The following is a 27,570-nucleotide window of genomic DNA, read 5'->3' as shown; positions in this document are numbered from 1 at the left end:
TAACTCCAGATATTTGCTTGCAGTGTCCAGAGTAAAGCACCAGACTGTTTATTCTGTCACTTCTTTCGATGGCAGCTGCTCCTGCCATCTCTCCAGAGTTCTGTTCTCGCAAACGGCCGCGGGATGGGACAGCAGATGGGTGTTGTTGTTGTATCTACTTACAGAAACCAGAGGCTGCCTGACTTACTGTCAGGAGAGGCTGAGCCAATCATTGGCTTCTCTTGCCATCTAGCTCCACCCTCCCAATCCGGATACAGTATTTTCAACTTATTTCTCTCCACCGGCACGAAAGGTCGAAGTATCAGTTGCTCAGCTTGAGCAGTAGGCTGCTGAAGAGGAACTCAAGTGCTAGTGAAACTGAACGGTTGCTCGTAGGATCTTTTCTGGAGCTGTAAGTTAAGTGGATATTTCTGTCTGCTTAATATGCTAGTAGTGTTATGTTTAGGTTTCTGTAAGCTGTGCAGCATTCCTAATGATGGTGAAATACCCAGTGCTATATGTGTTTTCACTGGTTCTCAGCGGAGGTTTGATCCTCTGGTTCAGGCTGACTGGAACTTGAGGCCCAGTGGAAGGTTTCACAGGCTCGTGGAGAAGGTTTGAAAACGGACTCATATCTTATTTCAATCAACTGGCAGCACAAGGTTTCCTGCAGTGCCTGGGTCCTGTGAAAATAAGTTTATAAACACTACCTGTTCGGACAGTATAAATGTGGGAAAGTGTGAGGTTGTCCGCTTTGGCAGGAGAATAGAAAAACAGAATATTGTTTAAATGGAAACAGAGACAGCAGAATGATGTACCGCCGAGCGGGCTGGGTATTCTTGGAAATTGGTTTACAAAAAATTAATATCCAAGTGATAAAGAAGATACTTTATAACTAATTTATAACTAAGGAAAGTGGATATTATAAAAGGAGGGAAGGCTTGCGATAACGTTACAGGGCGTTTGGTGAGACCACACCTAGAATATTGGGCAGAATTCTCTCATCCCACCGTGATTTGTGGTGGGCAGGAGCCTAAAATCTTGTGGGAGCCTAAAAGTTGGAATTCTACAGGTGTAAAATCACATTGTAATCTCCCAATGGCGAGTCGCTCTTCCCACTGGCTGATAATTATTGTAGTTGGGTGTTGTAATAAGGCATTAAAAAGTCCATGAAATAAGCCTGTAGAATTTAAACCAAGAGCAATTTATTATGGGGCTTCACAGTCAGTCCTCGACTGATTTCCGCAAACTCCTTTCGGAGTCACCTGATCTACACTCTTAAAGGGGCAGCACATACCCCAATATACATATACATCACCCCTCCCCTTTATTTCAAACACCCCATAACTGAACATATGTAAAACAATTGCAAGTACTTACACAGTCTTTGTAGCTAACATATACATGTTGTGAGGAATATGTACAAAAAACATTGAATTAAAACAAGCCACCCCCATGCAAGATGATCTGTCAGTAGTCTACATAGACGTGCCAAATCTCTCAGGGTGATGGCGGTTACCGGAAAACTGTCTGCTATCTCAGGAGTCTTTACTGTGGTAGTCTCTCAGATTTCCGGGAACCCTTGCTGTTCACTGGATGCATCCCTCTTTGACATGCTGCTGTTGTTCATGGTGCTGCTGCTGCTGCCCCCTAGGGTTGACCATCCCTATCTGGGAAACATTCAGCTTGGATGACACCACTGATTCCATCCTGGCCGGCCGTGGATTTTGAGGAACTTCTCACCGATGGGACTGTGACGCAACCAGCTGGTCCATGCGCCTCCCCCATGGTCCATGGCATCCATGACCACTAGGAACACCTGTTCCTCTGCTGGTCCAGTGAAGTCAATGTGAATCTGCTGCCATGGTGATTGGGGTGTTCCCATGGATGAAGGGGTGACAATGGCAGTGCCTTCCTTACTACTATGCAGAATTTGCATGATCCTGCTTTTTCCTCAATCTGGAATTCCATGTTCAGCCACCAAGAGTAACTCCTGGTTATTTCCTTCATTTGCACCACACCAGGGTGCCTTGGTGCACTTACTCCAGCACCTCTCCTCTTAATGGGAAGGGAATAATGACTCTCATATCTTAAATTAAACACCTGTCTGATATGGACAGCTTTCACCTAATGGTTAGGTAAAGCTGTAATTCTTGGTGACCCCTATGCCTTGTCGTCCCTCTCACACGTAAGTCAACCATTTGGATCAAAATCAAATTGTTCTAGGTAGTGTTCCACAGCTGATTTGCTGACATTGCTACCTCGTCTTCTTGGAAGAACTACATAATCTTCAGGTTCCAGTCGGGAACACCTTTACCCCCGATAGTTGTAGCATTGACAGAGCATCCGCACTGCCGTGCTTCTCTGTCAGTATCTGATTTCATGTGAGTAGGCTGACAGGGCCAGTGCCCATCTCTGTAGGCATGCTGCTGCCATTGATGGGATCCCTGTATATGGACCGAAGATGGAGGTTAGCGGCCCGTGGCCGGTCAGCAGCATGAAGTGCCTGCCATATGGGAAATGGTAGAATTAATGTCGAAGACAATGCCCAAACCTTCTTTTCAATTTAGGCATTCTTCTCCTCTGCCTTTGTCAGTAACCTCGATGTGAACGCAACGGGCCTTTTCTCTCCATTCAATAAAATGTGAGACAATACAGCGTCAACATCATAATGCAAGGTGTCACATGCCAACTGTAATGATAACTTTGAGTTAAAATGAATTAACGTTTCCAACCTTTTTAAGGCTTGCTCCACCACCTATAACTATCCTCACGTTCCTAGGTCCATTTCCACAGCAGCCCTTTTCCCAGCAACCGATGCAGAAATTTCAACGTAGTTGCCAGATCCGGGATGAACTTGCCATCGTAATTAAGAAGTCCCTAGTACGGTGTCAGCTGGGCCACATTCTCTAGTCTCTGGGCCTTCATGATGGCCTCTATCTTCTTGAGAACCTTGTGTAGTCCTCATTCTCGATTACATGGCCCAGGTACTCAACTGAGTCCCTACAAAACTCACATTCCTCTCTTTTTATTTGTAAGCTATGCTCCTGCAACCTTTTTAAGGTTTCCACTAGGTTCCTCAATGCTCCTCTTCAGTAGAACATAGAACATAGAAAAACTACAGCACAAACATGCCCTTCGGCCCACAAGTTGCGCCGAACATACCTCTATCTACGAGGCTTACCTATAACCCTCAATCTTAAAAAGTCCCATGTACTCATTCAGAAGTCTCTTAAAAGACCCTATCGAATCCGCCTCCACCACCACCGCCGGCAGCAGATTCCATGCACCCACCACCCTCTGACTGAAAAACTTACCCCTAATATCTCCTCTGTACGTACTCCCCAGCACCCTAAGCCTGTGTCCTTAATATTATATTCCTTTATCCCATTTGACCTGCCAAAATGAACCACCACACACTTATCCGGGTTGAAGTCCATCTGCCACTTCTCTGCCCAGTCTTGCATCCTATCTATGGCTCGTTACAACTCCTGACATCCCTCCAAATGATCCACCAACCTTTGTATCATCAGCAAACTTACCAACCCATCCCTCCACTTCCTCATCCAGGTCATTTATATAAAATCACAAACAGCAAGGGTCCCAGAACAGATCCCTGGGGCATTCCACTGGTGACCGACCTCTGTGTAGAAGAAGCCCCATCTACAACACTCTTTGCCTTCTGTGGGCAACTTATCTAACTTGATGCTTTTCAAAAGTTCCAACACATCCCCTTTCTTAATGTCCACATCCTCAAGCTTTTCAGTCCACCGCAAGCCTGCACTACAACCACCAAGATCCTTTTCCACTGTGAATACTGAAGTAAAGTATTCATTGAGCACCTCTGCTATTTCTACCGGTTCTATACAAATTTTCCCACCGTCACATTTTATAGGTTCTATTCCTTCACATCTCATCCTTTTGCTCTTCACATATTTGTAGAATGCCTTAGGGTTTTCCTTAATCTTACCTGCCAAGGCCTTCTCCTGACCCCTTCTGGCTCTCCTAATTTCCTTCTTAAGTTCCTTCCTACAAGTCGTATGCCCCTCTAGATCCCTAACATTACTTAGCTCCCTGAACCTTTTGTACCCTTTTCTTTTTGACTAGATTCATTATAACTTTCGTGCACCATGGTTCCTGTAACCTACCAAAACTTCCTTGTCTCATTGGAAAGTTGTTGTGCAGAACTCCAGACAAACATTCCTTGAAAATCTGCCACATTGCTTCAGTACATTTCTCCGAAAAAACCTCCTTCTAATTTATGTCTCTAATTTCCTGTCTGATGGCTTCATAATTCCCCTTACTCCAGATAAACACTTTCCTAGCTTGTCTGATCCTATCTCTCTCCAATGCTAGTGTAAAGGAGATAGAGTTATGATCACTATCCCCAAAATGCTCTCCCACTGAGAGATCTGGCACCTGTCCAGGTTCATTACCCAATACCAAATCAAGTACAGCCTGTCTTCTTGTAGGCTTATCCACATACCATGTCAGGGAACCCTCCTGAACACACCTAACAAAGTACTCCCCATCCAAACCCCTTACCCTTAGGGAGATTCCAATTGATATTTGGGAAATTAAAGTCTCCCATCATGACAACTCTATTATTATTACATCTCTCCAGGATCTGTTTCCCCATCTGCTCCTCAATAACCCTGTTACTATTGGGCGGCCTATAGAAAACACCCAGTAAAGAAGTTATTGACCCCTTCCTGTTCCGAACTTCCACCCACAAACTCTCCGTAGACAATCTCTCCAAGGTGTCCACCTTCTCTACAGCTGTGACACTCTCCCTGATCAACAGTGCCACTCCCCCACCTCTTTTGCCTTGCTCTCTGTCCCTCCTGAAACATCTGAAACCCGACACTTGAAGTATCCAGTCCTGTCCCTGAGACATCCAAGTCTCTGTAATGGCCACCTCATCACATTTCCAAGCAGCGATCCACGGTCTAAGCTCATCCGCTTTATTCACAACACTCTTAGCGTTAAAATAGACACATCTCAAACCTTCGGTTTGAGTGCTCCCATTCTCCATCACCTGTCTATCCTCCCTCTCACCCTGTCGACAATTCCTCTCTATTTGTGAGCTAACCTCCTCTCTCCCAGTCACTTCATTTTGATTCCCACTCCCCAACCATTCGAGTTTAAAGTCTCCCCAGTAGCCTTAGCAAACCTTCCCGTCAGGATATTGGTCCCCCTGGGATTCAAGTGCAATCCGTCCTTTTTGTACAGGTCACACCTGCCCCTAAAGAGGTCCCAATGATCCAGGAACTGAATCCCTGCCCCCTGCTCCAATCCCTCAGCCATGCATTTATCCTCCACCTCATTCCATTCCTGCTGTCAGTTTCTTGTGACACAGGCAGCAATCTCGAGATTACTACCAATGCGTTCCTCCTTTTCAACTGTCTACCTAACTCCCTATATTCTCTTTTCGTGAGCCCTTCCCTCTTCCTACCTAAGTCAGCGGTGCCAATATGTACCATGACCTCTGGCTCCTCTCCCTCCCACTTCAGGATTTCTGGGACGCGACCAGAAACATCCCGGATCCCGGCATCAGGGAGGCAAACTACTATCCGAGTTTCCCGTCAGCCTCTGCAAAACTGCCTGTCCGGCTCCCTCACTGTAGAGTCCCCGATTAATACTACCTTCCTCCTCCTTTCCTTACCCTTCTGAGCTACAGGGCCGGACCCTGTGCCAGAGGCATGGCTGCTGCTGCCTCCACCAGGTGTGCTGTTCCCCCCCCCACAGCAGTACTCAAATATATTATTTGCCTTCAAGTAGACAGTAAAACATTCTGTGTACAGTATCCAACTTTCTTCATCGAAAGGTGTCCTATTGCTCCAAAGTGACCTGCCATTTTTTTCCCCACCAGTGAGATTTCTTCCTGCCGCTCGAGTCGGCACTCTCTGAGCCAGCTGCTCCCTCACTGACCATGATTAGTGCTCGTTTCTCCCCACTGACTGCAGCCTGCGTCCCCTCATGACCACTCACCACTTTGTTTTCAGTAAGCTACTGGCTGCAGCCCGAGTCCTCTCACAACTGCCTCCCGTACCATTCTTCACCCTATCCTTGGTGAGTACACTGGTGTCAACTGCAGTTTGTGGGCCGTGACACAATCTTATTGCCAAATATCATATTTGGGTCTTGTTATGAGGCATGAAAAGACCACGAAGAAAACCTGTAGAACTTAGAAAAGGAACAATTTATTATAGGTCTCTACAGCTTCACAGTGAGTCCTAGACTGGCTCCCCATGCCCCACCCTGGGTGGAGCTAGCCCCTGGGGTTACCTAGTCCTCACTCTTAAAGAGGAAGCACATACCCCAAACTACATTTACAACAATGGTGTGAACACCATTTGTATTCATTTGCATCACATGAATGTTCACTTACATGGCTACCCCCTGTATCCTGACGGGCTTTTCAATCTTGAATCAGGCCTCTGAGAATTCATGTTGGTCCCATACCTGATTGGTAAAGCACAAGGCAGTCCTCTGTTTTTAAGAGGTGAGTGTAAATACAAAATTGACCTGCCATAGTGCTGTGCTGCGCCTGATGCACTATTCATCACTCTGTTGGGGCAAACTGGTTCTTGCCCTCCCATCTCCAAGCTGGGCTGGTCTTCATGGACTGCTGGACCCATGGATCTTCCTGTGTTACTGAATGAGATCAGTACAGTGCCTGCAGCTGGGGAGTATGGCGGCCTCCACCATGCATCCCCACCCCTCCCAACACCACCACCACCACCAGCAGTGTCTACCCAAACAGCACTATACTGCAGGCACAACAACAAAGGTCAAAGTTCAACCGGAGTGGAGTGCGAGGTGAGGTTGGGGGGTGGTTAGAGAGACGGAGTTCGGTTGATGAAGACAAGGGGGGCAATGTGGAAAGAGGATTGTGCATGGGGGTCGGTGGGCAGGGCAAGGAAGTGGATGAAGAAGATGAACAATGGAAGGCGGACGGAAATCCGAGGGGAGGGATGCCGGACCCTGACAAGGCTGAATGAAAAGCTTACAAATAAGACGGTCTGAGGAATAGTAGATGCATTACTGGAAGGGATGCATGTAGACGGCAGATTATGGGGTGGGTGTGTGTTAGTTTGGCACATTAAGGATGGTTTGTACAAGTGCTAAACAGGTCAAGGTTGCAGTGCTTTGTGAAGGTCAATGTTGTGATGAGGTTGGGGGGACAGTGATGGGATGCTGTGCTGGGTTGAGTAGAGAGTAAGCAATAGGTGGTGGCAAGAGAGAGATTAACAAAGATGTCATGGACAAAAAGACAAAGGGAACGTAAATGGTGGTGATCATGGCGAAGAAGGATGGCTTATAGCATCCCATTAAGAATTCAGAATGGGTTAATGGCAGAAGGTAAACAGTGTGTCAAAGACAGCCTGTAGTGTTGAGCTGCAGTCCCTGAGGTGTAGGTATACCCACAGTGCTGCTGGAGATTTTTAGAATTTTGACCCAGTGATAATGAGACAACGGCGATATAGTTCCAAGTCAGGATGGTGAGTGGTTTGGAGGGGAACATGGGAACAGGTCATGATGTTCCCATGTATCTTCTGCCCTTGTCCTTCTAGATGGCAAAGGTCGTGGGTTTGGAAGGTGCTGTCAAAGGAGTCTTGGTGAGTTTTTGCAGCACGTCTTGCAGATGGTACACACTGCTGTCTCTGTGTGTTGGTGATGGAAGTAAAGAATGTTTGTGGCTAGGGTGCCAATCAAGTGGACTGCTTTGTCCTGAATATCCTTAAATTTCTTGAGATGTGAGCTTACCTACAAGATCAGCATTTGTTGCCCATCCTGAATTGCCTTGAATTGAATAATATACCATTTAAGAGGGCAATTAACAGTTAACCATATTGCTTTGGGTCTGGAGTTACATCCTTACCCGATAAGGATGGCAGATTTCCTTCACTGAAGGACTTTAGTGAATCAGGGAGATTTTTTGTTAGTTTTAAGGTCACCATATCATTAATATTCCACTCCCCTTGCAATTAATGACAACATTCCATTTGTCTTCCTAATCACATGTTGTACCTGCACACTAACATTTTGTGATTCAAAACATTCGGATCCCTCTGAACTGCAGAGTACCACAATCTCTCACCATTTCAAATAAATACTGTTTTTCTGCTCCAACTGCTAAAGTGGACAGGTTTCTCACATTGTATTCTACCAAATTTCTGCTCACTCATTTCTTCATTTGCCTATATCCCTTTGCAAACTCTTCAGACTCTTCACAACTTACTCTCCTGCCTTCCATGATGTGTGGGTTAGTTGGATTGGCCATGCTGAATTGTCCCCTTGTGTCCAAAAATGTGTATGTTAAGTGGATTAGCCTTGGTAAATGTACAGGGTTAGGGCAGAAGCGTGGGCCTGTGTGGGATGCTCTTTTGGAGAGTCAAAGAACAAAGAAAATTACAGCACAGGAACAGGCCCTTCGGCCCTCCAAGCCTGCACCGACAATGCTGCCCTATTTAACTAAAACAGCCTACTCTTCCAGGGACCCATTTCCCTCTATTCCCATCCTATTCATGTACTTGTCAAGATGCCCCTTAAAGTCACTACCGTATCTGCTTCCATAACCTATCCTGACACTGAGTTCCAGGCACCCGCTACTCTCTGCCTCGATCTGACTTGTACGTCTCCTTTAAACCTTGCCCCATGCACCTTAAACCTATGCCCCCTAGTAATTGACTCTTCCACCCTGGGGAAAAAGCTTCTGACTGTACACTCTGTGGATGCCTCTCATAATCTTGTAGACTTCTATCAGGTCTCTCCACAACCTCCGTCGCTCCAGTAAGAACAAACCAAATTTCTCCAAATTCTCCTCATAGCTAACGCCCTCCATACCAGGCAACATCCTGGTAAATCTTTTCTGTACTCTCTCCAAAGCCTCCACATCCTTCTGGTAGTGTGGCGACCAGAATTGAACACTATATTCCAAGTGTGGCCTAACTAATGTTCTGTAAAGCTACAACGTGACTTGCCAATTTTTAAACTCAATACCCCGTGCTGATAAAGGCAAGTATGCCGTATGCCTTCTTGACTATCTTCTCCACCTGCATTGCCACTTTCAGTGACCTGTGTACCTGTACACCCAGATCCCTCTGCCTATCAATACTCTTAAGGGTTCTGCCATTTACTCTTTATTTCCTTTCTGTATTAGACCTTCCAAAATGCATTACCTCACATTTGTCTGGATTAAACTCCATCTGCCGTCTCTCCGCCCAAGTTTCAACTGATCTATATCCTGCTGTAACCTCTGATGGTCCTCATCGCTATCCACAAATCCACCAACCTTTGTGTTGTCTGCAAACTTACTTATCAGTCCAGTTACATTTTTCGCAAAATCATTTATGTAGATATTACAAACAGCAAAGGTCCCAGCACTGATCCCTGAGGAACGCCACTTGTCACAGCCCTCCAATCAGAAATGCACCCTTCCACTGCTACCCTCTGTCTTCTTTGAGCGAACCAGTTTTGTATCCAGTGCAGGAGCAGGGATGTGTCGTTGAAATTATACAGGGCATTAGTGAGGCCACACCTAGACTATTATGCACAGTTTTGGTCTCCTTTTCTGAGGAAGGATGTTCTTTCTCTCAAGGGAGTGCAGCGAAGGTTTACCAGGCTGATTCCGGGCATGGTGGGACTGATATATGAGGAGAGATTGTTTTTGGTGGAGTTCAGATGAATGAGGAGGGAACTTATAGAGACTTATAAAATTCTAACAGGATTTGACAGGATAGATGCAGGGACGATGTTCCCAATGGTGGGAGAGTCCAGTTAGAAGTCTCACAACACCAGGTTAAAGTCCAACAGGTTCACCTGGTAACACAAGCCACCAGCCCTGCCCCCCCTCCAGCAATCAGGCAAATGGGATCCCCCGCTCACAAACAGGGCATACAAAGATACAAATTCAATCCACAAAACAATGGTCAAAATGCGATTCCCCACAGGTAATCAAGTCTCAAAGACACAGACAATGCAAGTGGAGAGAGAGCCAAGTACAGGCCAAAGAGGTGTGCATCATCTCCAACGAAGATAGCCAGTGAGATCCTGCAAGCCCAGACAAGTCGCGGGAGCCACAGACAGCGTGACATGAACTCAAGACCCCGGCCAAGGCTGTCCCCATGTGTGCAGAATCCGGCCATCAGTCTCTGCACAGCCGTCGTCATACTGAACAGAACGGATTACTGCAAAGAGTCGGTGCAGACTCGATGGGCCAAATAGTCTCCTCCTGTACTGTAGTGAATCTATGGTTCTGTGGTGAAATAATAAATCTTACCACTTAAAAATGAAGTAAAACAGTCAACTTGCCTTCTGTTTGCATCTCTTAATTAAATGTAAGGTAGTTACTTTAGTTTTTTTTAATTTAAAAGCCTTATTTCAGGTTATTAATATGGATTGTAACAACAATGAAGTAACCTAGGTATTTACAGATACTCCCTGACAGCAGTTTCTCATTAACCTACAGGGTTTCCTATGATGTGACTGATTTTTTTTCAAATTTTCTCAGCATGTAGCGACACCTGAAGGCTCAGAGCCTCATTCTCCATTTAATCACTTCCAATTCTGTGTGCTCCCTCGCCTGTACCATCTCTCTTCATTTCCTGAAGTTTAGTGAAATAAAAGCTCCCTGGTATCTGCATTCCTCCAATTCTGGCCTTTTGCACAGGGTCTATTTTTAAATTGATCCGTCGTTGGCAATTGTAAACTTTGGAATTCACTCGTTCAAGTTTGACATCTCTCTACTTCCTCTTCCTTTTAGACCTTCCTTGAAACATAACCCTTTGATAGAGCTTTTGGTCATCTGCCCTGACATCCTGCTTTGTGGCTCAGTGTCAAATGCTCTTATGAAGTTTTACAATGTTAAGGGCGCTATATAAATGTAATTTGATGAAAAAATTCCAGAGTTTTGAGCATATTAACCACATCTTGACATACACAGGTAAAAGACTAAACAGTGTCATTTAGACATTCCTTGTTGTAAATGTCAGACTGGCTGATAGATTTCCTATCTGGCTAACACAAGGGGACATAGCTTTAAGGGGTGGTAATTATAGGACAGATATCAGAGGTAGGTTCTTTACTCAGAGGGTAGTAAGGGTGTGGAATGCCCTGCCTGCAGCAGTTGTGGACTCGCCAACTTTAAGGGCATTCAAATCGTCAGTGGATAGGCATATGGATAACATTGGAATAGTTTAGGTTAGAGGGTCATTAGATTGGGTCCACTGGTCGGTGCGACATTGCGGGCTGAAGGGCCTGTACTGCGCTGTAGTGTTCTATGTTCTATTACAAAATGCTGAAGGAGGGTTATTTTAACTTCTCCTCTGTTTACTGATGAGTCACTCAGCCCAAACTTTCCAGCTGAGACAAAGAAATGGGCTATCAACATGTCCAATAGTCTGAACTAAAATGTACAAAATTTATATTGGTGAGGAATGTCATACTACGCCCTTTCCCTTACTCCTGCAGCTGAATTAGATAAGCTGACTAAATCGCCAGAGGTTTAATGTGTCAGATGCTGGCCTTCATAGCGGGGGGATTGAATATAAAAAGCAGGGAGGTCTTGCTGCAGCTGTACAGGGCACTGGTGAGGCCGCAGCTGGAGTACTGTGTGCAGTTTTGGTCGCCGCACTTACGCAAGGATATTTTGGCCTTGGAGGGAGTGCAGAGGAGGTTTACTAGGCTGATTCTGGAGTTGAGGGGGTTGAACTATGAGGAGAGGCTGAATAAACTAGGCTTGTACTCGTTAGAGTTTAGAAGAATGAGGGGAGATCTCATTGAGCCGTATAAGATGTTGAATGGGATGGATAGGATAGAGGTGGAGAGGCTCTTCCCGCTCAGAAAGGACAGTAGGACTAGAGGGCACAGCCTCAAGATAAAGAGGGGGCAGTTTAGAACTGAGTTGAGGAGGAACTTCTTCACTCAAAGGGTGGTGAATCTCTGAAATTCTCTGCCCGTTGAAGTGGTGGAGGCTGCCTCGCTCAATATTTTTAAGACGCGGGTTGATAGGTTTTTGATAGGCAAGGGGATTAAGGGTTATGGGGAGAAAGCGGGAAAGTGGAACTGAGCCACAACAGATCAGCCATGATCTTATTGAATGGCGGGGCAGGCTCGAGGGGCTGGATGGCCTACTCCTGCTCCTATTTCTTATGTTCTTATTTCATAAGTTGACTTGTCTTACCTGTTATTTCAAAGGGTTCCAGTTTCAAACGCCTCCTTTGCAGCTGAGAGAGAATAATGTGAATCCTGTGGAGAATGTTAATAGATTGGGAGGTGGGGGTGGTGAGGCTCATAGGGCTCCTTGTGTTTATGTTGCGGGGAATTGGTGATAGAACTATAGGCAGCTTGGGAATGCTCCAAAGTGAGTAGTTAGTTGGAGCAAGGTTATTTGTGAGCTAAATTTATTCTGCTCAGTGCCATTATTGCCACAAATCTACAACTAGCCTGCCATGTAATCAGAGTAGACGAGGGATGGACAACGGAAATGTCCATTTACCTTGGGCAGGAATTTCCGGTCTCAAAGCCATAAAATCCTGTTCTATATCTTCAAATCACAGGTATTTGTTATGTAATCAAACATCGTGTGGTCAAACTTCCCAAGATTGCACCCAATCTAAGTTGGCAATTCTTTACAAGCAGAACGTGTAAAGAACAGAAATCAAGAATCATCAGAATGGAAGATTAAAAAGTGGGAACATTATAATTGGAAATGCTAGCATTGGGAAAGGAGGGAGAGAGAGAGTGTGTGTGTGTGTGTCTATGCATATCAGTTTTCCTCTGTGTACAGAAACAGAATCACAAGGAGTCCCACTTGTCTGCCTTATCCCTGTACCTTTGCATGTTCTTTCTTTTCAGAAGCAATCCAGTTCCCTTTTGAGTACCTTGATCAAACCTACCTCCCCACCCTCTCAGGAAGTTCAATCCCGACTCCACCCACTCTCTGGTTAAGAAGATTTTTCCTTGCATCATTTTGACTCCTGTTTCTCATTATTTTAAATCTGTGCCCTCTAGTTTTTGATGTGCTCTTGAGTGGGAACAGTTTCTCACTATCCTGTCCATACTCCTCAGGTCTTGAATACCTCAATCAAGCCTCCTCCCTGCCTTCTTTTCTCCAAGGAAATCAGTCCCAACCTCTCCAATTTATCCTCATAGTTACAGTTCTTTATTCCTGTAATCATCCTTGTGAATCTCCTCTGCACTATTTCCAATGCCTTCATACCTTCCTCAAATATAGTGACCAGAATTGGATGCCATACACCAACTGAGGACTAACTAGCATCATATACAAGTTCAACAAGTGGAATGGACTTGTCTATCCTTTCTCCTCTTACTCCCAAAGGAGTGAGAGCATTTTCTATAGCTGGCTCATTGGCATTGATCTCAACTGTTTACAATGGTCAAGTTCTAATGGTCAGTGTCAAGGCTGACCAGATTAATGTTGCCCACAAAGATTCCTACAACCCAACCCTTACAATTATTTTCAGCCATATCCTCCAATCCCAGCTGAAGCATCAAAGGGTTAGAACAGCCTCTTTAGGGGTAGAGCCCGAGAATAGATGGTAAAGGGAGGGCACACTCTCTTTTTTCACAATATTTAGGTAAGTTTTTAAAGATTCAGATCTGCGGGTGTGTGACAGCATGGGGAGCGTGGAGTGGGAGTAGGCCATTCAGTCCTTTTAAACCCGTTTCAATTGATTTGATTAGATTTGGTTTATTATTGTCACGAGTATTGGGATACAATGAAACATGTTGTTTCTTGTGCATAATGCAGGCAAAACATACCATTCATAAAGTACACATGGGAAAGGGAAAATAATAGGGTGCAGAATATAGTGTTGCAGATACAGGTAGGGTGAAGAGAAAGATCAGCTTAATATATGATAGGATTATTCAAAAGTCTGATTTTTGTACTTTTTCCTGATAGAAGAAGGTGGAAGTGATATTCCCAGGGTGCGTGGGTCCTTGATAATGCTGATTGCTTTCCCAAGGCAGCAGGAAGTGCAAACAGTGTCAATGGATGGGAGGCTGGTTTGCGTGATGAACTGGGCTACATTCACTCCACTCTGTAGTTTCTTGCGGTCTTGGTCAGAGCAGGAGTCGTACATCTCATTTGGAAAGGATGCTTTCTATGGTGCATCTGTAAAAATTAACAACAGTCATTGTGGACATGCCAAATTTCTCTAGTTTTCTGAGGAAGTAGAGTTTTCTTAACAATAGTGTTGAGGTGAAGGGTCCAGGACAGACTGTTGTGATCTGGACACCTAGAAACTTGTAGCTCTTGACCATTTCCGCTTCATCCCCATTGATGTAAGGAGGGGCATGTCCTCCATTACATTTCGTGAAGCCGAAGACTAGCTCCTTCATTTTACTGACGTTGAGGGAGATATTATTGTTGCTCCAGATTCTCTATCTCTTTCCTGTACTCCGTATCATCATTGTTTGAGATCCGAGCCACTATGGTGGTGTCATCAGCAAACATGAAAATGGAGTTGGAGTGGAATTTGGCCACTCAGTCATAGGTGTATAAGGAATATAATACAGGGCTGAGAACACAGTCTTGTGGGACACCAATATTGAGGATAATTGTGGAGGAGGAGTCATTGCCTATCCTCACTAATTACAGTCTGTGGGTTAGGAAGTCTAGGATCCAGTCGAGATGGAGGAGCTGAGCTCTAGGCCATGGGCTTTGGAGATGAGTTTTGTTGGAATTGTGGTGTTGAAGGCTGAGCTGTAGTCAGTAAACAGGAGTCTGCTATAAATGTCCTTCTTACCCAGATATTCCAGGATTGAGTGTAGGACCAGAGTCTGCTGTGGACCTGTTGTGGTAATAGGCGATCTGTAATGGGTCCAGGAAATCTGGAAGACGGGAGTTGGTGTGTGCCATGACTAACCTTTTGAAGCCCTTCATTATGATGGATTTCAAAGCCATAGGGTATTAGTCATTAAGGCACACTGCCCGGCTTGTCTTTGCTACTTGGATAATGGTCATCTTCTTGAAACAGGTGGGAACCTCAGAATGGAGTAAGGAGAGGTTGTGAATACCCCAGCCAGCTGGTCCACGAGGATCTAAGTGTTCGGCTGGGGACCCCTTCTCACATTCTGTGGGTTAACATTCAAGAAGGCTGATCTGACCTCCTTGATGGTGACCTCAGATGTCAGTGCGACCGAGGGCTATTGGGCTGGTGATGTCTTCTCGCTGACCCCTGCTAAAATCAAGCATAGAATGCATTGTGTTCGTCAGGGACGGGTGCATTGTTGCTAGCAACTCTACTCGTCTTCACCTTGTAGCCTGTTATATTGGGTAGACCTTGCCACAATCGATATTTGTATGGTTAGTCTGGGTCTCTAGCTTGGCGGTGTCAATATACCATCCACCAGGTACACGGTAAATACTCTTGCAACTCGGCCAACATTGTCTACCTGATACATTGCAAGAAAGGATGTCCCGAAGCATGGTACATTGGGGAGACCATGCAGACGCTACGACAACGGATGAATGAACATCGCTCGACAATCACCAGGCAAGACCTGGTGATTGTTGGTGAACACTTCAGTGGTCACGGGCATTCAGCCTCTGACCTTCGGGTAAGCGTTCTCCAAGGCGGCCTTCACGACACATGACAGCGCAGAGTTGAGCCAAGTTCCACACCCATGAGGACGGTCTCAACAGGGATCTTGGGTTCATGTCACACTATCTGTAACCCCCGTGACTTGCCTGGGTTTGCAAAACCTCACTCACTGTGCTGTCTGGAGACAATACACATCTCTTTAACCTGTGATCAGTGCTCCTTTCACTCACATTATCGGCCAGTTTAGGACTTGAACAGCAGGTTAGGTGTAAAGATTCGCATTCTAATCAGTAATCTCTAAACTGTCTGTGCTTTATATGCTCTGTCTGAGGCCAGAACTCTCCATTCACCTGACGAAGAGGGAAACCTCAAAAGCTTGTGCGTTTACTATCAAGTAAATCGGTTGGACTAAAACCTGGTGTTGTCAGACTTTTTACTGTCGCTAGCTTGGTCCAGAACTGTCCCTTGGCATCTCTGATGGTTCTCCGTAGATCGTTTCACCCAACTTGAACACCTTAGATCTGGACTTCAGTAAAAGTAAGCAGTAAAAATCCCTGTTTACCCATCATTTCTGGTTGGAAAACACAGATTAACTTCTTTAGCATACAATCTACTACATACTTACTAATGAAGTCTGCTACCATAGTGATGTATTCTTTTAGATTAGTTGCTGCATTCTTGAATATTGACCAAGGTCACCAACTCGAAGCATTCCGGTAGGAGGTCATTCATTGCCTCAGATCAACAATGCAATGTGTTGGATTCTCCTGTTTCTGTTTTTGCTTGTAAACTGGGAGTAGGAGCACAGTCCTGTGGTCCAATTTGCTAATATGCGAATGGAGGATAGAGTGATAGACGTTTTTGATGTTTGTGTAGCAGTTTTCAGGGATGTTATAACCTCTGGTGGGTCTTGGTAGTTCACTCTTGAGATTTGAAGTCACCAACCATGATGGCCCTCAGTATATTTCGTCTCAAGGCCATTTGTAGTGGTATATATTTCATGAAGCGCAGTCTCCAAATCCACATGGCGTGGGGTGTAAACTGCTGTCAGGATAGCAGAGGTGAACTCCCGCGGGAAGTAGTAGGGCAACATTTCAACATCAGGTACTCATTGTGACCTGAACTCCACTTTCCTGATTTTTGTGCATAACCTTTGGTTTCCTTGTAGATCAAAACTATAATTTGGCCTTGAATATATTGAAAGTTCCAGATTCCACTGTTCCCTGGGAAAGAGAATTTCACAGAAAAGAATTCTGAAGATTTTCTGAGTGAAGAAATCCAAGAGAATTTTGACCTTGCAAAGAAATATATTCCTCCTTTAGCTTAGTCTTAAATGGAAGACCCCTTCTGAAACAGTTCCTGTTGGTTTTAAGTTCCCCCAGGAGGGGAACCGTCCCTTCAGTAGTTACACTGTCAAGTCCCCTCAGAATCTTATGTTTCAAAAAGTTTACCATTGAGTCTTAGTAGAGGCCCAACCTGCCCAACCAGTAAGTCCAAAGATGTGCAAGTTAAGTGAAGGCCATAATCAATACACAGGATTATGGGGATAGGGCATGGGAGTGGGCCTACCTAGAATGTTCTTTTGGAGGATTGATGTAGACTTGATGGTCCAAATGACTTGTGAACTGTAGGGATTCTACGGATTCTATAGAATTGCTTCAACCCAGGCATCAGCTTAGTGAGCTTTGGTTCCAATTCAGGTGTATTCCTCTCAAATTAGGAGACCAACACAGTACGTAAGGTATGGTCTTGCCAATAAAATGTACAGCTGTAGCAAGACTTCCTAGTTTTAGATGCCATCTTCTTGCAATAAAGGCCAGCATTCCATTTGTTTTCCTAATTATTTGCTCTACCTGCATGTTAACCTTTCGTGACCTAGATCCCAGACTGCATTCTTTCTGCATGTTCTGCCTTTCTATTATTCCTGCCAATGTGGACAGCCTCACATTTTCCCATATTATAATCCATCTGCCGATTATTTTCCCCACTCATTCAATCTATCTGTATCCCTTTGCGGAGTGCTTGTATCCTCTTCACAACATGATTTCCCACCTAACCGTCTCTGCAGAAAATTTGCCCATAATACAATCAGTCCGTTCATCCAAGTCATTGATCTCGATTGTAAATAGTTGAGTCCCCATCACAGATCTCTATAGAGCTCTCATCGTTACAGTTTTCCACCAGAAAATGACTGTTTCCTGTGAGTTACCTGATGCTTTCTCCACACAAATATCTCATTTCACACCATGAGCTCTTATCTTGTGCAGTAGCTCTTTATGTGGCACCATAATGAATCCTTTTGGAAATCCAAATACACCATACCTACTGATTCCCCATTATCTTCTCTGTTCAGTTCATTCTCAAAGAACACACATAAATTTGTCAAATAAGAACACACATAAATTTTCTTTCACAGAACCATGTTGATTCTGCCTGATTATATTATGATTTTCTAAACGTCCTGCTCCTAAATTCTTGATAATGGATTCCAGCATTTTTCCAATGAGAGATATTAGTCTATTATCTCATAGTTTCCTGTTTTCTGTTTCCCACCTTAGAAGTATCACATTTGCAATTTCCCAATCCAAAGAGATCTTTCCTGAATTTAGGGAGATTAGAACTAATGTGTCTACTATCTCTGCTGCCGCTACTATTAAACCCAAGAATGAAGCCCATCAGGTCCAGAGGACTTGTTGCCTTTAGTCCCTTCAGTTTTTCTCTAGGGAGAGTGATAATTTCAGTTCCTCCATCCCTTTTGCCTCTTGGTTTTCCACTATGTTTAAGATGCTTTTGTGGCCTCCTACATGATGACAGTTAGAAAATATTTATTCAAAGTCTTGCTATTTCCCTGTTTTCCTCTATTAATTCCCCAGTCTCATCCACTAAGGGACCAATGCTTACTTGAGCTATTTTCTTCCTTTTTCTCCTTGTTAACTCTCTCACTGTCTTTTTATATTTCTTTCTAGTTTACTATCCCGTTCTAATTTCTCCTTCAGTTTTAATAATTCTTTCCTGGTTTCTAAAATGTTCCCAATATATACTTCCACCACTAAATTTCATAGCATTATAAACCTTATTTTGCAATTTGATACCATCTTTTGCTTTCTGAGTTAGCAACAGTGATGCATTTTCCCGTGGACTTTTTCTTTCTCAGTGGAATATACCTTTGTTGGAAGTTATGAAGCATCTCCTTAAATGTGAGCCAATGATTCTCTAACATCTTATCTTTAACCTTGTTTGTCCAGTTTACTGTAACCAATAATGTTCTCATATCCTTGTAATGGCCTTTATTTAATTTTAAGAACTAGTTCAAACCCAGGATTTTTGTCCTTCAATTTAACGTGAAATTTTATCATGTTATGATCATTCTTGCCTTGATGATCCTTTACAATGAAAACACTGATTCACCCTATTACATTACATTTCTATGAACTCATAGAAATATAATGTGATAAGACTGTGCCCTATAACCAGAGGGCTTCTCAATCCACCAAGTGAACCATACAGCACCATCAGGCAAGGCTAGGGGAGGTGGGGTGTGCCTTCTAATCAACACCCTGTGTTGCCCAGACGTAGCAATGCTGGCGAGTTTCTGCTGCCTGGATCTAGAATACTGATATCAAAATGCCGCCCTTACTATTTGCCATGGTAGCTCACCTCTATTATCCAGACAGCAATTTATATCCCATCCCGCATGGACGTGAAGACCGCACTGGACGAAATATACACTATCATAAACAGCTTTGAGATGAAACATTCCAAGGCCTTGTTCATCATGGCTGGGGACTTCAGTCAGGCCAAGCTCTATGGCATCCTACCAAGAAAGCAGCAACAAATCTCCTGTTCCATCAGAGACCACTGCTACACAAATATCAAACGTGCCTACCGCTCTATCGCTTCCCCACACGTTGGTAAATCAGATCACAAGGCTGTGCTCCTGCTCCTGGTTACAAGCAAAAACTGAAATGGGAGAATCCATTAAAGAAAATGTACAATGTTGGTCTGAGGAATCGGATGATCTCCTACGGGACTGCTTAGAGTCAGTAGACTGGTCAGTATTTAAAAACTCTGCGAGCAGCCTGAATGAGCATGCCACTACAGTAACTGACTTCATTAGTAAGTGTTGGAAGACTGTGTGCCAAAGAAGCAAATCTGCATGTTTCCCAACCAGAATCAGGGATACCCATTGCTTGCTGAAGTCCAGGTCTGAGGTGTTCAAATCTACTCTGACCTATACAAGGTGGCCAGATATGGCCTACAAAGATGCCAAAAAACAGTACTGGATCAAACTAAAGTCCGAAGCCATTGACATGGACTCTCACCAACTATGATAAGGTCTGTAAGACATAACAGGCTACAAGCTGAAGGCATGTAAAATCGCTGGCAATGCCTGATGAGCTCACCACATTTTATGCCCATTTTGAGCAAGTGATCAGCGAGAGCACGCCCTCCATCCCAGAAGCCTCAGCCAAACCTGTATTTGAGGTCACAATTTCAGATGTCAAGCCTGCCTTCTCGAAAGTCAACCCACGGAAAGTGACTGGCCCGGATGGGGTACCCAGATGAGAACTTACATCCTGTGCGGACCAGCTGGGGGGTGGGGGGTGGGGGGGGTGGGGGGGGGGGGCGGCATTCGCTGACATCTTGAACCTCTCTTTGCACAAATCTGAAGTTTCTATCTGCTTCAAGGACCATCGTCCTGGTACCAAAGAAAAACCAGGCAGCATGCCTTAATGATTATCATTTGGTAGCTCTGATATCCATCATAATGAAGTGCTTTGAAACGTTAGTCATGGCACAAATCAATTCCGGCCTTCCAGGTCGCCTGAATCCTTTTGTAGTTTGCCTACCACCGCAACAGGTCCACAGTAGATGCCATCTCCCTAGTCCTTCATTCAATCCTGGAACACTTAGAAAACAAAGACACCTACAACAGATTCCTATTTATCGACTACAGCTCAGCCTTCAACACCGTTATTCGTATGAAACACATCTCCAAACTCTGTGGCTTGGGGCTTGGCTCCTCCCTCTGTGAGTTGATCTTGAATCTCCTACCCCACAGACTGCAATCAGGAAGGACAGGCAACAACACCTCCACGATCATCCACAACACAGGTGCCCCACTATGGCCAAATTCCCCATCAACTCGATTTTCAAGTCTGCTGATGACACCACTGTAGGGGGTCGAATCTCAAACAATGACAAGACGGAGTACAGGGAAGGGATAGAAAATCTGGTGAACTTGTACGACGCCAATAATCTCTCCCTCGATGTCAACAAAACGAAGGAGATGCTCATCAACTTCAGGAAGCATATTGAAGAACATGCCCCTGTCTACATCAATGGAGGCAAAGTAGAAATGGTCAAGAGCTTCAAGTTTTTAGGTGTCCAGATCACCAACAACCTGTCCTGGTCCCTCCATGCAGACGCTACAGTTAAGAGAGTCCACCACCCACCAATGCCTCTATTTTCTCAGGAGAGTAAGGAAATTTGGCACATCTTCTATGACTCTCACCAACATTTTCAGATGCACCACAGAAAGTATTCTTTCTGGTTGCATGACAGCTTGGTATGTTTCCTGCTCTGTCCAAGACTGCAATAAATTACAAAGGATCATGAACGAAGCTCAGTCTATCACTCAAGCCGGTCACCCTTCTGCTAACACTGTCTACACTTCTGGCTGCCTCGGAAAAGCAGCCAGTATAATCAGTGACCCCATGCACCCCAGACATACTCTCTTCCACCGGGAAAATGATACAAAAGTCTTGAGGACACATACCAACCAATTTAAGAGCAGCAGCTTCCCTGCTGCCATCAGATTTTTGAATGGACCTACCTCACATTAAATTGATCTTTCTCTACATCCTAGCTATGAGTGTAAGACTACATTCTGTAAACTCACCTTTCCTTCTCTATGAACAGTATGCTTTGTCTGTATAGTGTGCAAGGAACAATAGGTTTCACTGTATACTAATACACGTGACAATAATAAATCAAATGAAATCATCGTCCAGGCTATCTTTGTCAATTCAATTTGCCTAACCTCCTAAAGTCACTATGATTGTTGCAGTACTTTTCTTACAAGACCCTATTACATTGTAGCTACTCTCAAAAGGCCTATAAACCACTCTCATCTGTTTCTGTGTCTTGTTTGCACCCAAACTGATTCTATGGAACAAGCCATTGACTCCCGTTGACGGTGGGCAAGGGATGAATAGAGAATGTGGCAGGAAGTCCAATAATCAGTTCAATGTCATGATGAAAGCTGTTTGACAGGCAGAGAGGACAATCGCAATAGAGGGCGGCATTTCCCACCGCCAGACATTGGGAACCTAACACTCACATTGATGTGCATGTGTTTCACAATGGTACATAAGCGATGTGTGCCTGGTTACCTACACTTCTGTAAATTTTGGGGCCATGTAGAGCAGTCCTGGGCCGCAAGCATTGAGAATGTGTGCATGGTTGCACTTTAAATATGATGCTGAGATAGTGGCGGGATAATGGGATGGCAGATGATTTGGATGCTGCCTGCCAGTGAGATGGCATGTTTCCTGTGTCTGCATGATTTATGAGTGGGAAGGAGGCTGTGTGGCAGAAAAATCCACCAATGCTATTGGCAGGTAAAACATTGTTTCTCATGGCTGTTATTGCACTTAGTGTTACTTTGGGATGCTTCCACCCTACCCTTTGATTTTCCAAACCGAGTGCATTTCTCACTATTGTACTGATCTCATGCTTTGTTAAGAGGGCTACCCCACGTCTTATTCCTTTCTTCCTATCTTTAATGGGTTGATACCCCAATTAAGTAAAGTAGAGAGAAACGTAGATTTCATCTGTTAATGTTACCTATGGTCAATTTGATGTTTGTAGATATTGGCACCAGCGTGATTTGGCCAACAGCACAGTGAGGCTGTGGATTTTGGGTTCTTGAGTTTTTTGTATTTTTAATTTCAGGCTCCTTGATGCCTATTTGCAGAAAGTAAAATACACTGAGTGTTTGCTTTACTTTTCATTTCTTTTCTTTATTTCAGGGAAACATTTGAGGGAAAGTGATGAAAAAGTCTCAGAAATTTCTCCTGGCTGTTTTACTTGTGGTTTTCAGTAGCTATATTTTCTACTATATGTCCTTCATCTGTTATGTGCTGACCTGCTATTCAAAGGAAGATTTCCCTTCTGATTTTAAGAACGCAAACTTAATGAAATCTCCTGGGATTATGTTTGTGGAGACTACGGATGCTGTGGAGCCCTCGGCACTTGCTGTTTGCTCAGTGGAATCGGCTAGTCTGAGGAACCCGGGCAAACCTATTTATTACTTCCTGAAAGGATTCAGCGGGAACCTGTCACACTATCCACGCCCTTTGCATAAAGCTATTCACGTGCTTTCATCGTTGAAAAATGTTACCATTTCTCCTCTAAGACTTAAAGCACTATTTCAGGATACTCCTCTAAGCTCCTGGTATGAAAAGGTAAGGGGATATGTGTAGATCAAACATCTAATAAATGTACTTCACAGCTCAGTAGGTAGCACTCTGCTGTGGGTTCACAAGACCCCACTTCAGAGATGTAAATATATAGACTGAGCTGATATTCCAGTACAGTACTGAGGGTTTGCTGCAGTGTTGGAGGTGCAATCTTGCTGATTAGATGTTAAACCAAGGCCCCATATATCCTCTCAGGTGGATAGAAAGGATCCCATGACAACATTTTGAAGAAGAGCAGTGGAGTTCTTCCAGGTGATGTGACCAGATAATCTGTTTTAGTGGCATTCGGCACAGTACGGTAGCACAATGGTTAGCACTGCTGCTTCACAGCTCCAGGGTTCTGGGTTTGATTCTAGGCTCAGGTCACTGTCTGTGTGGAGTTTGCACATTCTCCTTGTGTCTGTGTGGGTTTCCTCCGAGTGCTCCGGTTTCCTCCCACACTCCAAAGATGTGCAGGTTAGGTTGATTTCCCCTTAGTGTCCAGGGTAGCGGAGGTTAGAGGGATTAGTGGGTATAATATGTAGGGATATGGGGGTAAGGCCTGGGTGGGATTGTGTTTGGAGCAGACTCGATGGGCCGAAGGGAACTGTAGGGTTCTATGATCTATGATTCATTGAGGCGTAAATATTGATCAGGCTCCCAGGTGGAACTCCCTTGCCCTTCTTGGGATCGTGGCTTATCTCATCAGGTCCTAAATTATTGAAGGTAGGAGACTTGACTGTTTCCCTCACCTGGTTTAGCTTGCCTGTTGAGGAGGTATACTAGGGTATGGCCATTATCACGTGCTAACACCTACTTGGAGTCAGAGTTGAGAGCTGGGTGAAGATAATGATCCATACAAAGAACAACCCAGCACGGGAAACAGGCCCTTTGGCCCAACAAGCCTCCGCCGCCATCTTAACAAAGCATTTTCCTACACCTACCTTGCCTTGTGTGTATGCGAATGGTACCCCTATTGTAACCAGATTCAGGGGAGAATAGTGTAGGGTCAATTTGGTACACCAATCAGCCTAAGAGCACATCTTTGGGGTGTGGGAGGAAACCGGAGCGCCCGGAGGAAACCCACGCAACCACAGGGAGAATGCGCAAACTCCCACAGACACTGGCCCAAATCCAGTGATAGTCACTGAGCTGTTGTGGTGCCCATCTGCTGGTCCAGGTTTAAGCACACACCACCACGCGAAGTACTAGGCCACTCTTGAAACATCCAAGAGCAGCCCATGCACGACCCACCGTGTGCATGCCCCTCGTTAGACAACAAGGTGGACCGACACACCTGTGGATTAAAAGAGACAAAACATTAACATGTAGTATTACATTTCCAGTATCGTCCCGAGGCTCTGACCCTTTTTAAAACCGTCTCCTATAACCCTCCATCCCTGTTTCACTCGTGCCTATCTAAGTAAACCTTAAACAAGTCCAGCGTGCCTGCCTCCACCACCTTACTTGGTAGCGCGTTCCATACCCCCACGACCCTCTGTGGAAAAACCTCCCTCTAGTATCCAAATTATACTTCTCCCCCCTCACCCTTAGCTTTACATCTTTCACTCATCAGGACAAAAGCAAGAATGCCAAATTTCAAACAATCACAGTTTATACTAACCAGCCTCTAATTGTGAGGGATCCCAACTCTCCAGTCCTTATATTTAAGGTGGATTGATGAGGCCAGAACCTGTGCAATTTCTTTCCTTAATAACCAGATTGTATCCTATCTGGACTGGCCTTTTTTTTCATTTTGATCACACCAGCCATTTAAGTACTTATCTTTATTTGTGACTGGATGATCTTGTGCACACAACTGTGATTCATTAGACATGTGATGCGTACCAGTGTACATGTCAGTTGTCTGGGCCACCATGTGCTTGTTTTCCTTGATGCGGAGCTATTGAGTTCAACAGGTGGATATCCAAAAAGAGGTATCTTTAAGGACTGAATCAGATTGTTTTCTGTATATTTCAGGTCAACCCGATTTGGGAAAAGTATTGGATCCATGTTTTGTCTGATGCCTGTCGGATAGCACTGCTGTGGAAGTATGGAGGAATTTACCTGGACACTGATATCATATCGCTAAGGCCCTTGGAGTTCCAAAACTTCATCTGTGCTGAAGGATATGAGGTAGCTAATGGTGCAGCATTGGGATTTGAGAAGCATCATCAGTTCATCTGGGACTGCATGGAAGACTATGTTAGCAATTACGATGGAGGCACTTGGGGTTACCAAGGCCCAGCTTTGGTGAGCAGAGTTTTGAAACGGTGGTGCCAATCTAATGAACTGGGACAGTTTTTCAATATGGAGTGTAAAGGCATTTCCTATCTGCCACCCAAATATTTCTATCCAATCTCATACAGAAGATGGGAAACTTACTTCCAACCTTGGCAAGAATCCAATATTAAATCATTTTTTGCAGAGTCGAAAGGAGTACATGTCTGGAATTACAAAAATTTTGGGCAGCAAAAGCAAGTCATTGCAGGAAGTGGAACTCTAATGGAATATTTCTTTTCAAAGTATTGCCCCACGACCTACAAATCTCTGGTAAAAAGTGCCAGTCAAGGATAAGACTTGCAGGAATTTCATGAGGGTGGAATATGACCCAAGCAATGGAGAAGGGGCCTGCACTGCATACCCCAACCCCTCATTGCACACTACACCTCTTGCTGAGATTTTGAACATGTAGGTTTCTTGCCAGCAGCTGCATGACTGGTATCAATGGGATTAGAAGGTGACTGACCTCATTTTAAGACCACTAGCATCTCATTAATACCAGACCAGGTCAATGAACTTTGACCCTGCTGACTGTTATTGCAATGGCCTTAAATTGTGAAACTCTTTATTGATTATGTGGGCATTTTGATATAAGCCGCATTACAGACACAGTATTGGGGTGTCACAGCAGACAGTGGCTATAGTAATTGACCATCTTCATTGTATTACTGATTCATAATCCAATAGTATCAATGTCTGTGCTCAGCTGAGGGTCTGTGCACAAGAATATTGCCCTTTTTCCTCAACAGAAAGTTGGCATCCCTATTGAGGTGGAATTCCAAAGGTTGTGCTGACCTACCTACCTGCACTTCATTCAAACGGTGATCCTTCCCATGTGGAACCAAACTGTTCAGCTGTGAAATGCATCAACTCTTCGAATCTGATTCTGCCGACACACATGCTAAATGTCCGTGAACAACACCCCAGTGCTGACTGGTTTTCTTCTTCCTTTGGTTCAGTAGCAGTGAAACTGATTGTAATCAGCTTTGATTTGAATCTGGGACCTGCCATGAATGTACAACATGGTGCTCCTTTTAGCACTGCCTTCTCAAACTCAGACAATCGGTAGAATTCAGGGGGACATTTTAGCTCTGGTTAAGATTTGATTTCAACCAACTTCAAACCTGCCACTTCTGGAACTGCCCGTGAGGTTGTGACAAAACCAAGATTGATGGAGTAGTGGTTGAGATGGGAGGGCTCTTGTAGGCTGCAAAGAGTCATTGATAGGATGCAGAGTTGGGCAGAAAAGTGACAGATGGAGTTTAACCCTGCTAAGTGTGAGGTGATTCATTTTGGTAGGACAAACTTGAATGCGGATTACAGGGTCAACGGCAGGGTTCTGAGGAATGTGGAGGAACAGAGAGATCTTGGGGTTCATATCCACAGATCTCTGAAGGTTGCCGCTCAAGTGGATAGAACAGTGAAAAAGGCTTATAGTGTGTTAGAGTTTATTAACAGGGGGTTTGAGTTTAAGAGCCGTGGGGTTATGCTGCAACTATACAGGACCTTAGTGAGACCACATTTGGAATATTGTGTTCAGTTCTGGTCACCTCACTATAAGAAGGATGTGGAAGCATTGGAGAGAGTGCAGAGGAGATTTACCAAGATGCTTCCTGGTTTGGAGGGTAGCTCTTATGAAGAAAGGTTATATGATCTGTTCATCCTGATCTTTCCAATGTCTCAAAAATCTTGACCCTTGTTCTCACCAGCTCCTCCTGTTGCATTTGTTTGTTTATCTCAGAAGTACCAATCATTCAGCAAGAATTGGTAAAATAATAATGTGTTCTTTATTTGAAGATGAACAATATATGTACACAATATACATATAAAGTAACTGAGAAGCAATGTTAACATTTCTGACCTATGGGAGGAAATCAGAGTACCTGGAGGAAACCCACGCAGACATGGGGAGAACATATAAACTTCACACAGACAGTGACCCAAGGCTGGAATTGAACCCAAGTTCCTGGCAGTGAGAGGCAGCAGTGCTAACCACTGTGCCGCTATGCTGCCCTAAACGATGGCTAGTGATGGACAACATTAGGATGGCATGGTGGCACAGGTTGCACTGCTGCCTGACAGTGCCAAGGACCCAGGTTCAATTCCAGCCTTGGGTTACTGCCAGTGTAGAATTTGCACGTTCTCCCGTGTCTGTATGGGTTTCCTCTGGGTGCTCCAGTTTCATAAGAACATAAGAAATAGGAGCAGGAGTAGGCCATCTAGCCCTTCGAGCCTGCCCCGCCATTCAATAAGATCATGGCTGATCTGTC

General features: G+C 44.5%; 1 protein-coding gene across 1 annotated transcript; it reads left to right on the top strand.

The window, feature by feature from the left end:
- Nucleotides 1-292: 292 nt before the first annotated feature.
- LOC145340561 (lactosylceramide 4-alpha-galactosyltransferase-like) lies at nt 293-27,244 on the top strand. The gene is made up of 3 exons (XM_080185035.1): nt 293-391; nt 22,589-23,023; nt 24,998-27,244. The coding sequence occupies exons 2-3, from the start codon at nt 22,610-22,612 to the stop codon at nt 25,592-25,594; spliced, it is 1,011 nt and encodes a 336-aa protein (XP_080041161.1). The 5' UTR covers nt 293-391; nt 22,589-22,609; the 3' UTR covers nt 25,595-27,244.
- The last annotated feature ends 326 nt before the right edge of the window (nt 27,245-27,570 follow it).

The sequence above is a fragment of the Carcharhinus amblyrhynchos genome, chromosome 3 (assembly GCF_965287045.1).
Source record: "Carcharhinus amblyrhynchos chromosome 3, sCarAmb.v2.hapA, whole genome shotgun sequence".
NCBI lineage: Eukaryota > Metazoa > Chordata > Chondrichthyes > Carcharhiniformes > Carcharhinidae > Carcharhinus > Carcharhinus amblyrhynchos.
This window is presented reverse-complemented; position numbering and strand designations above follow the sequence as displayed.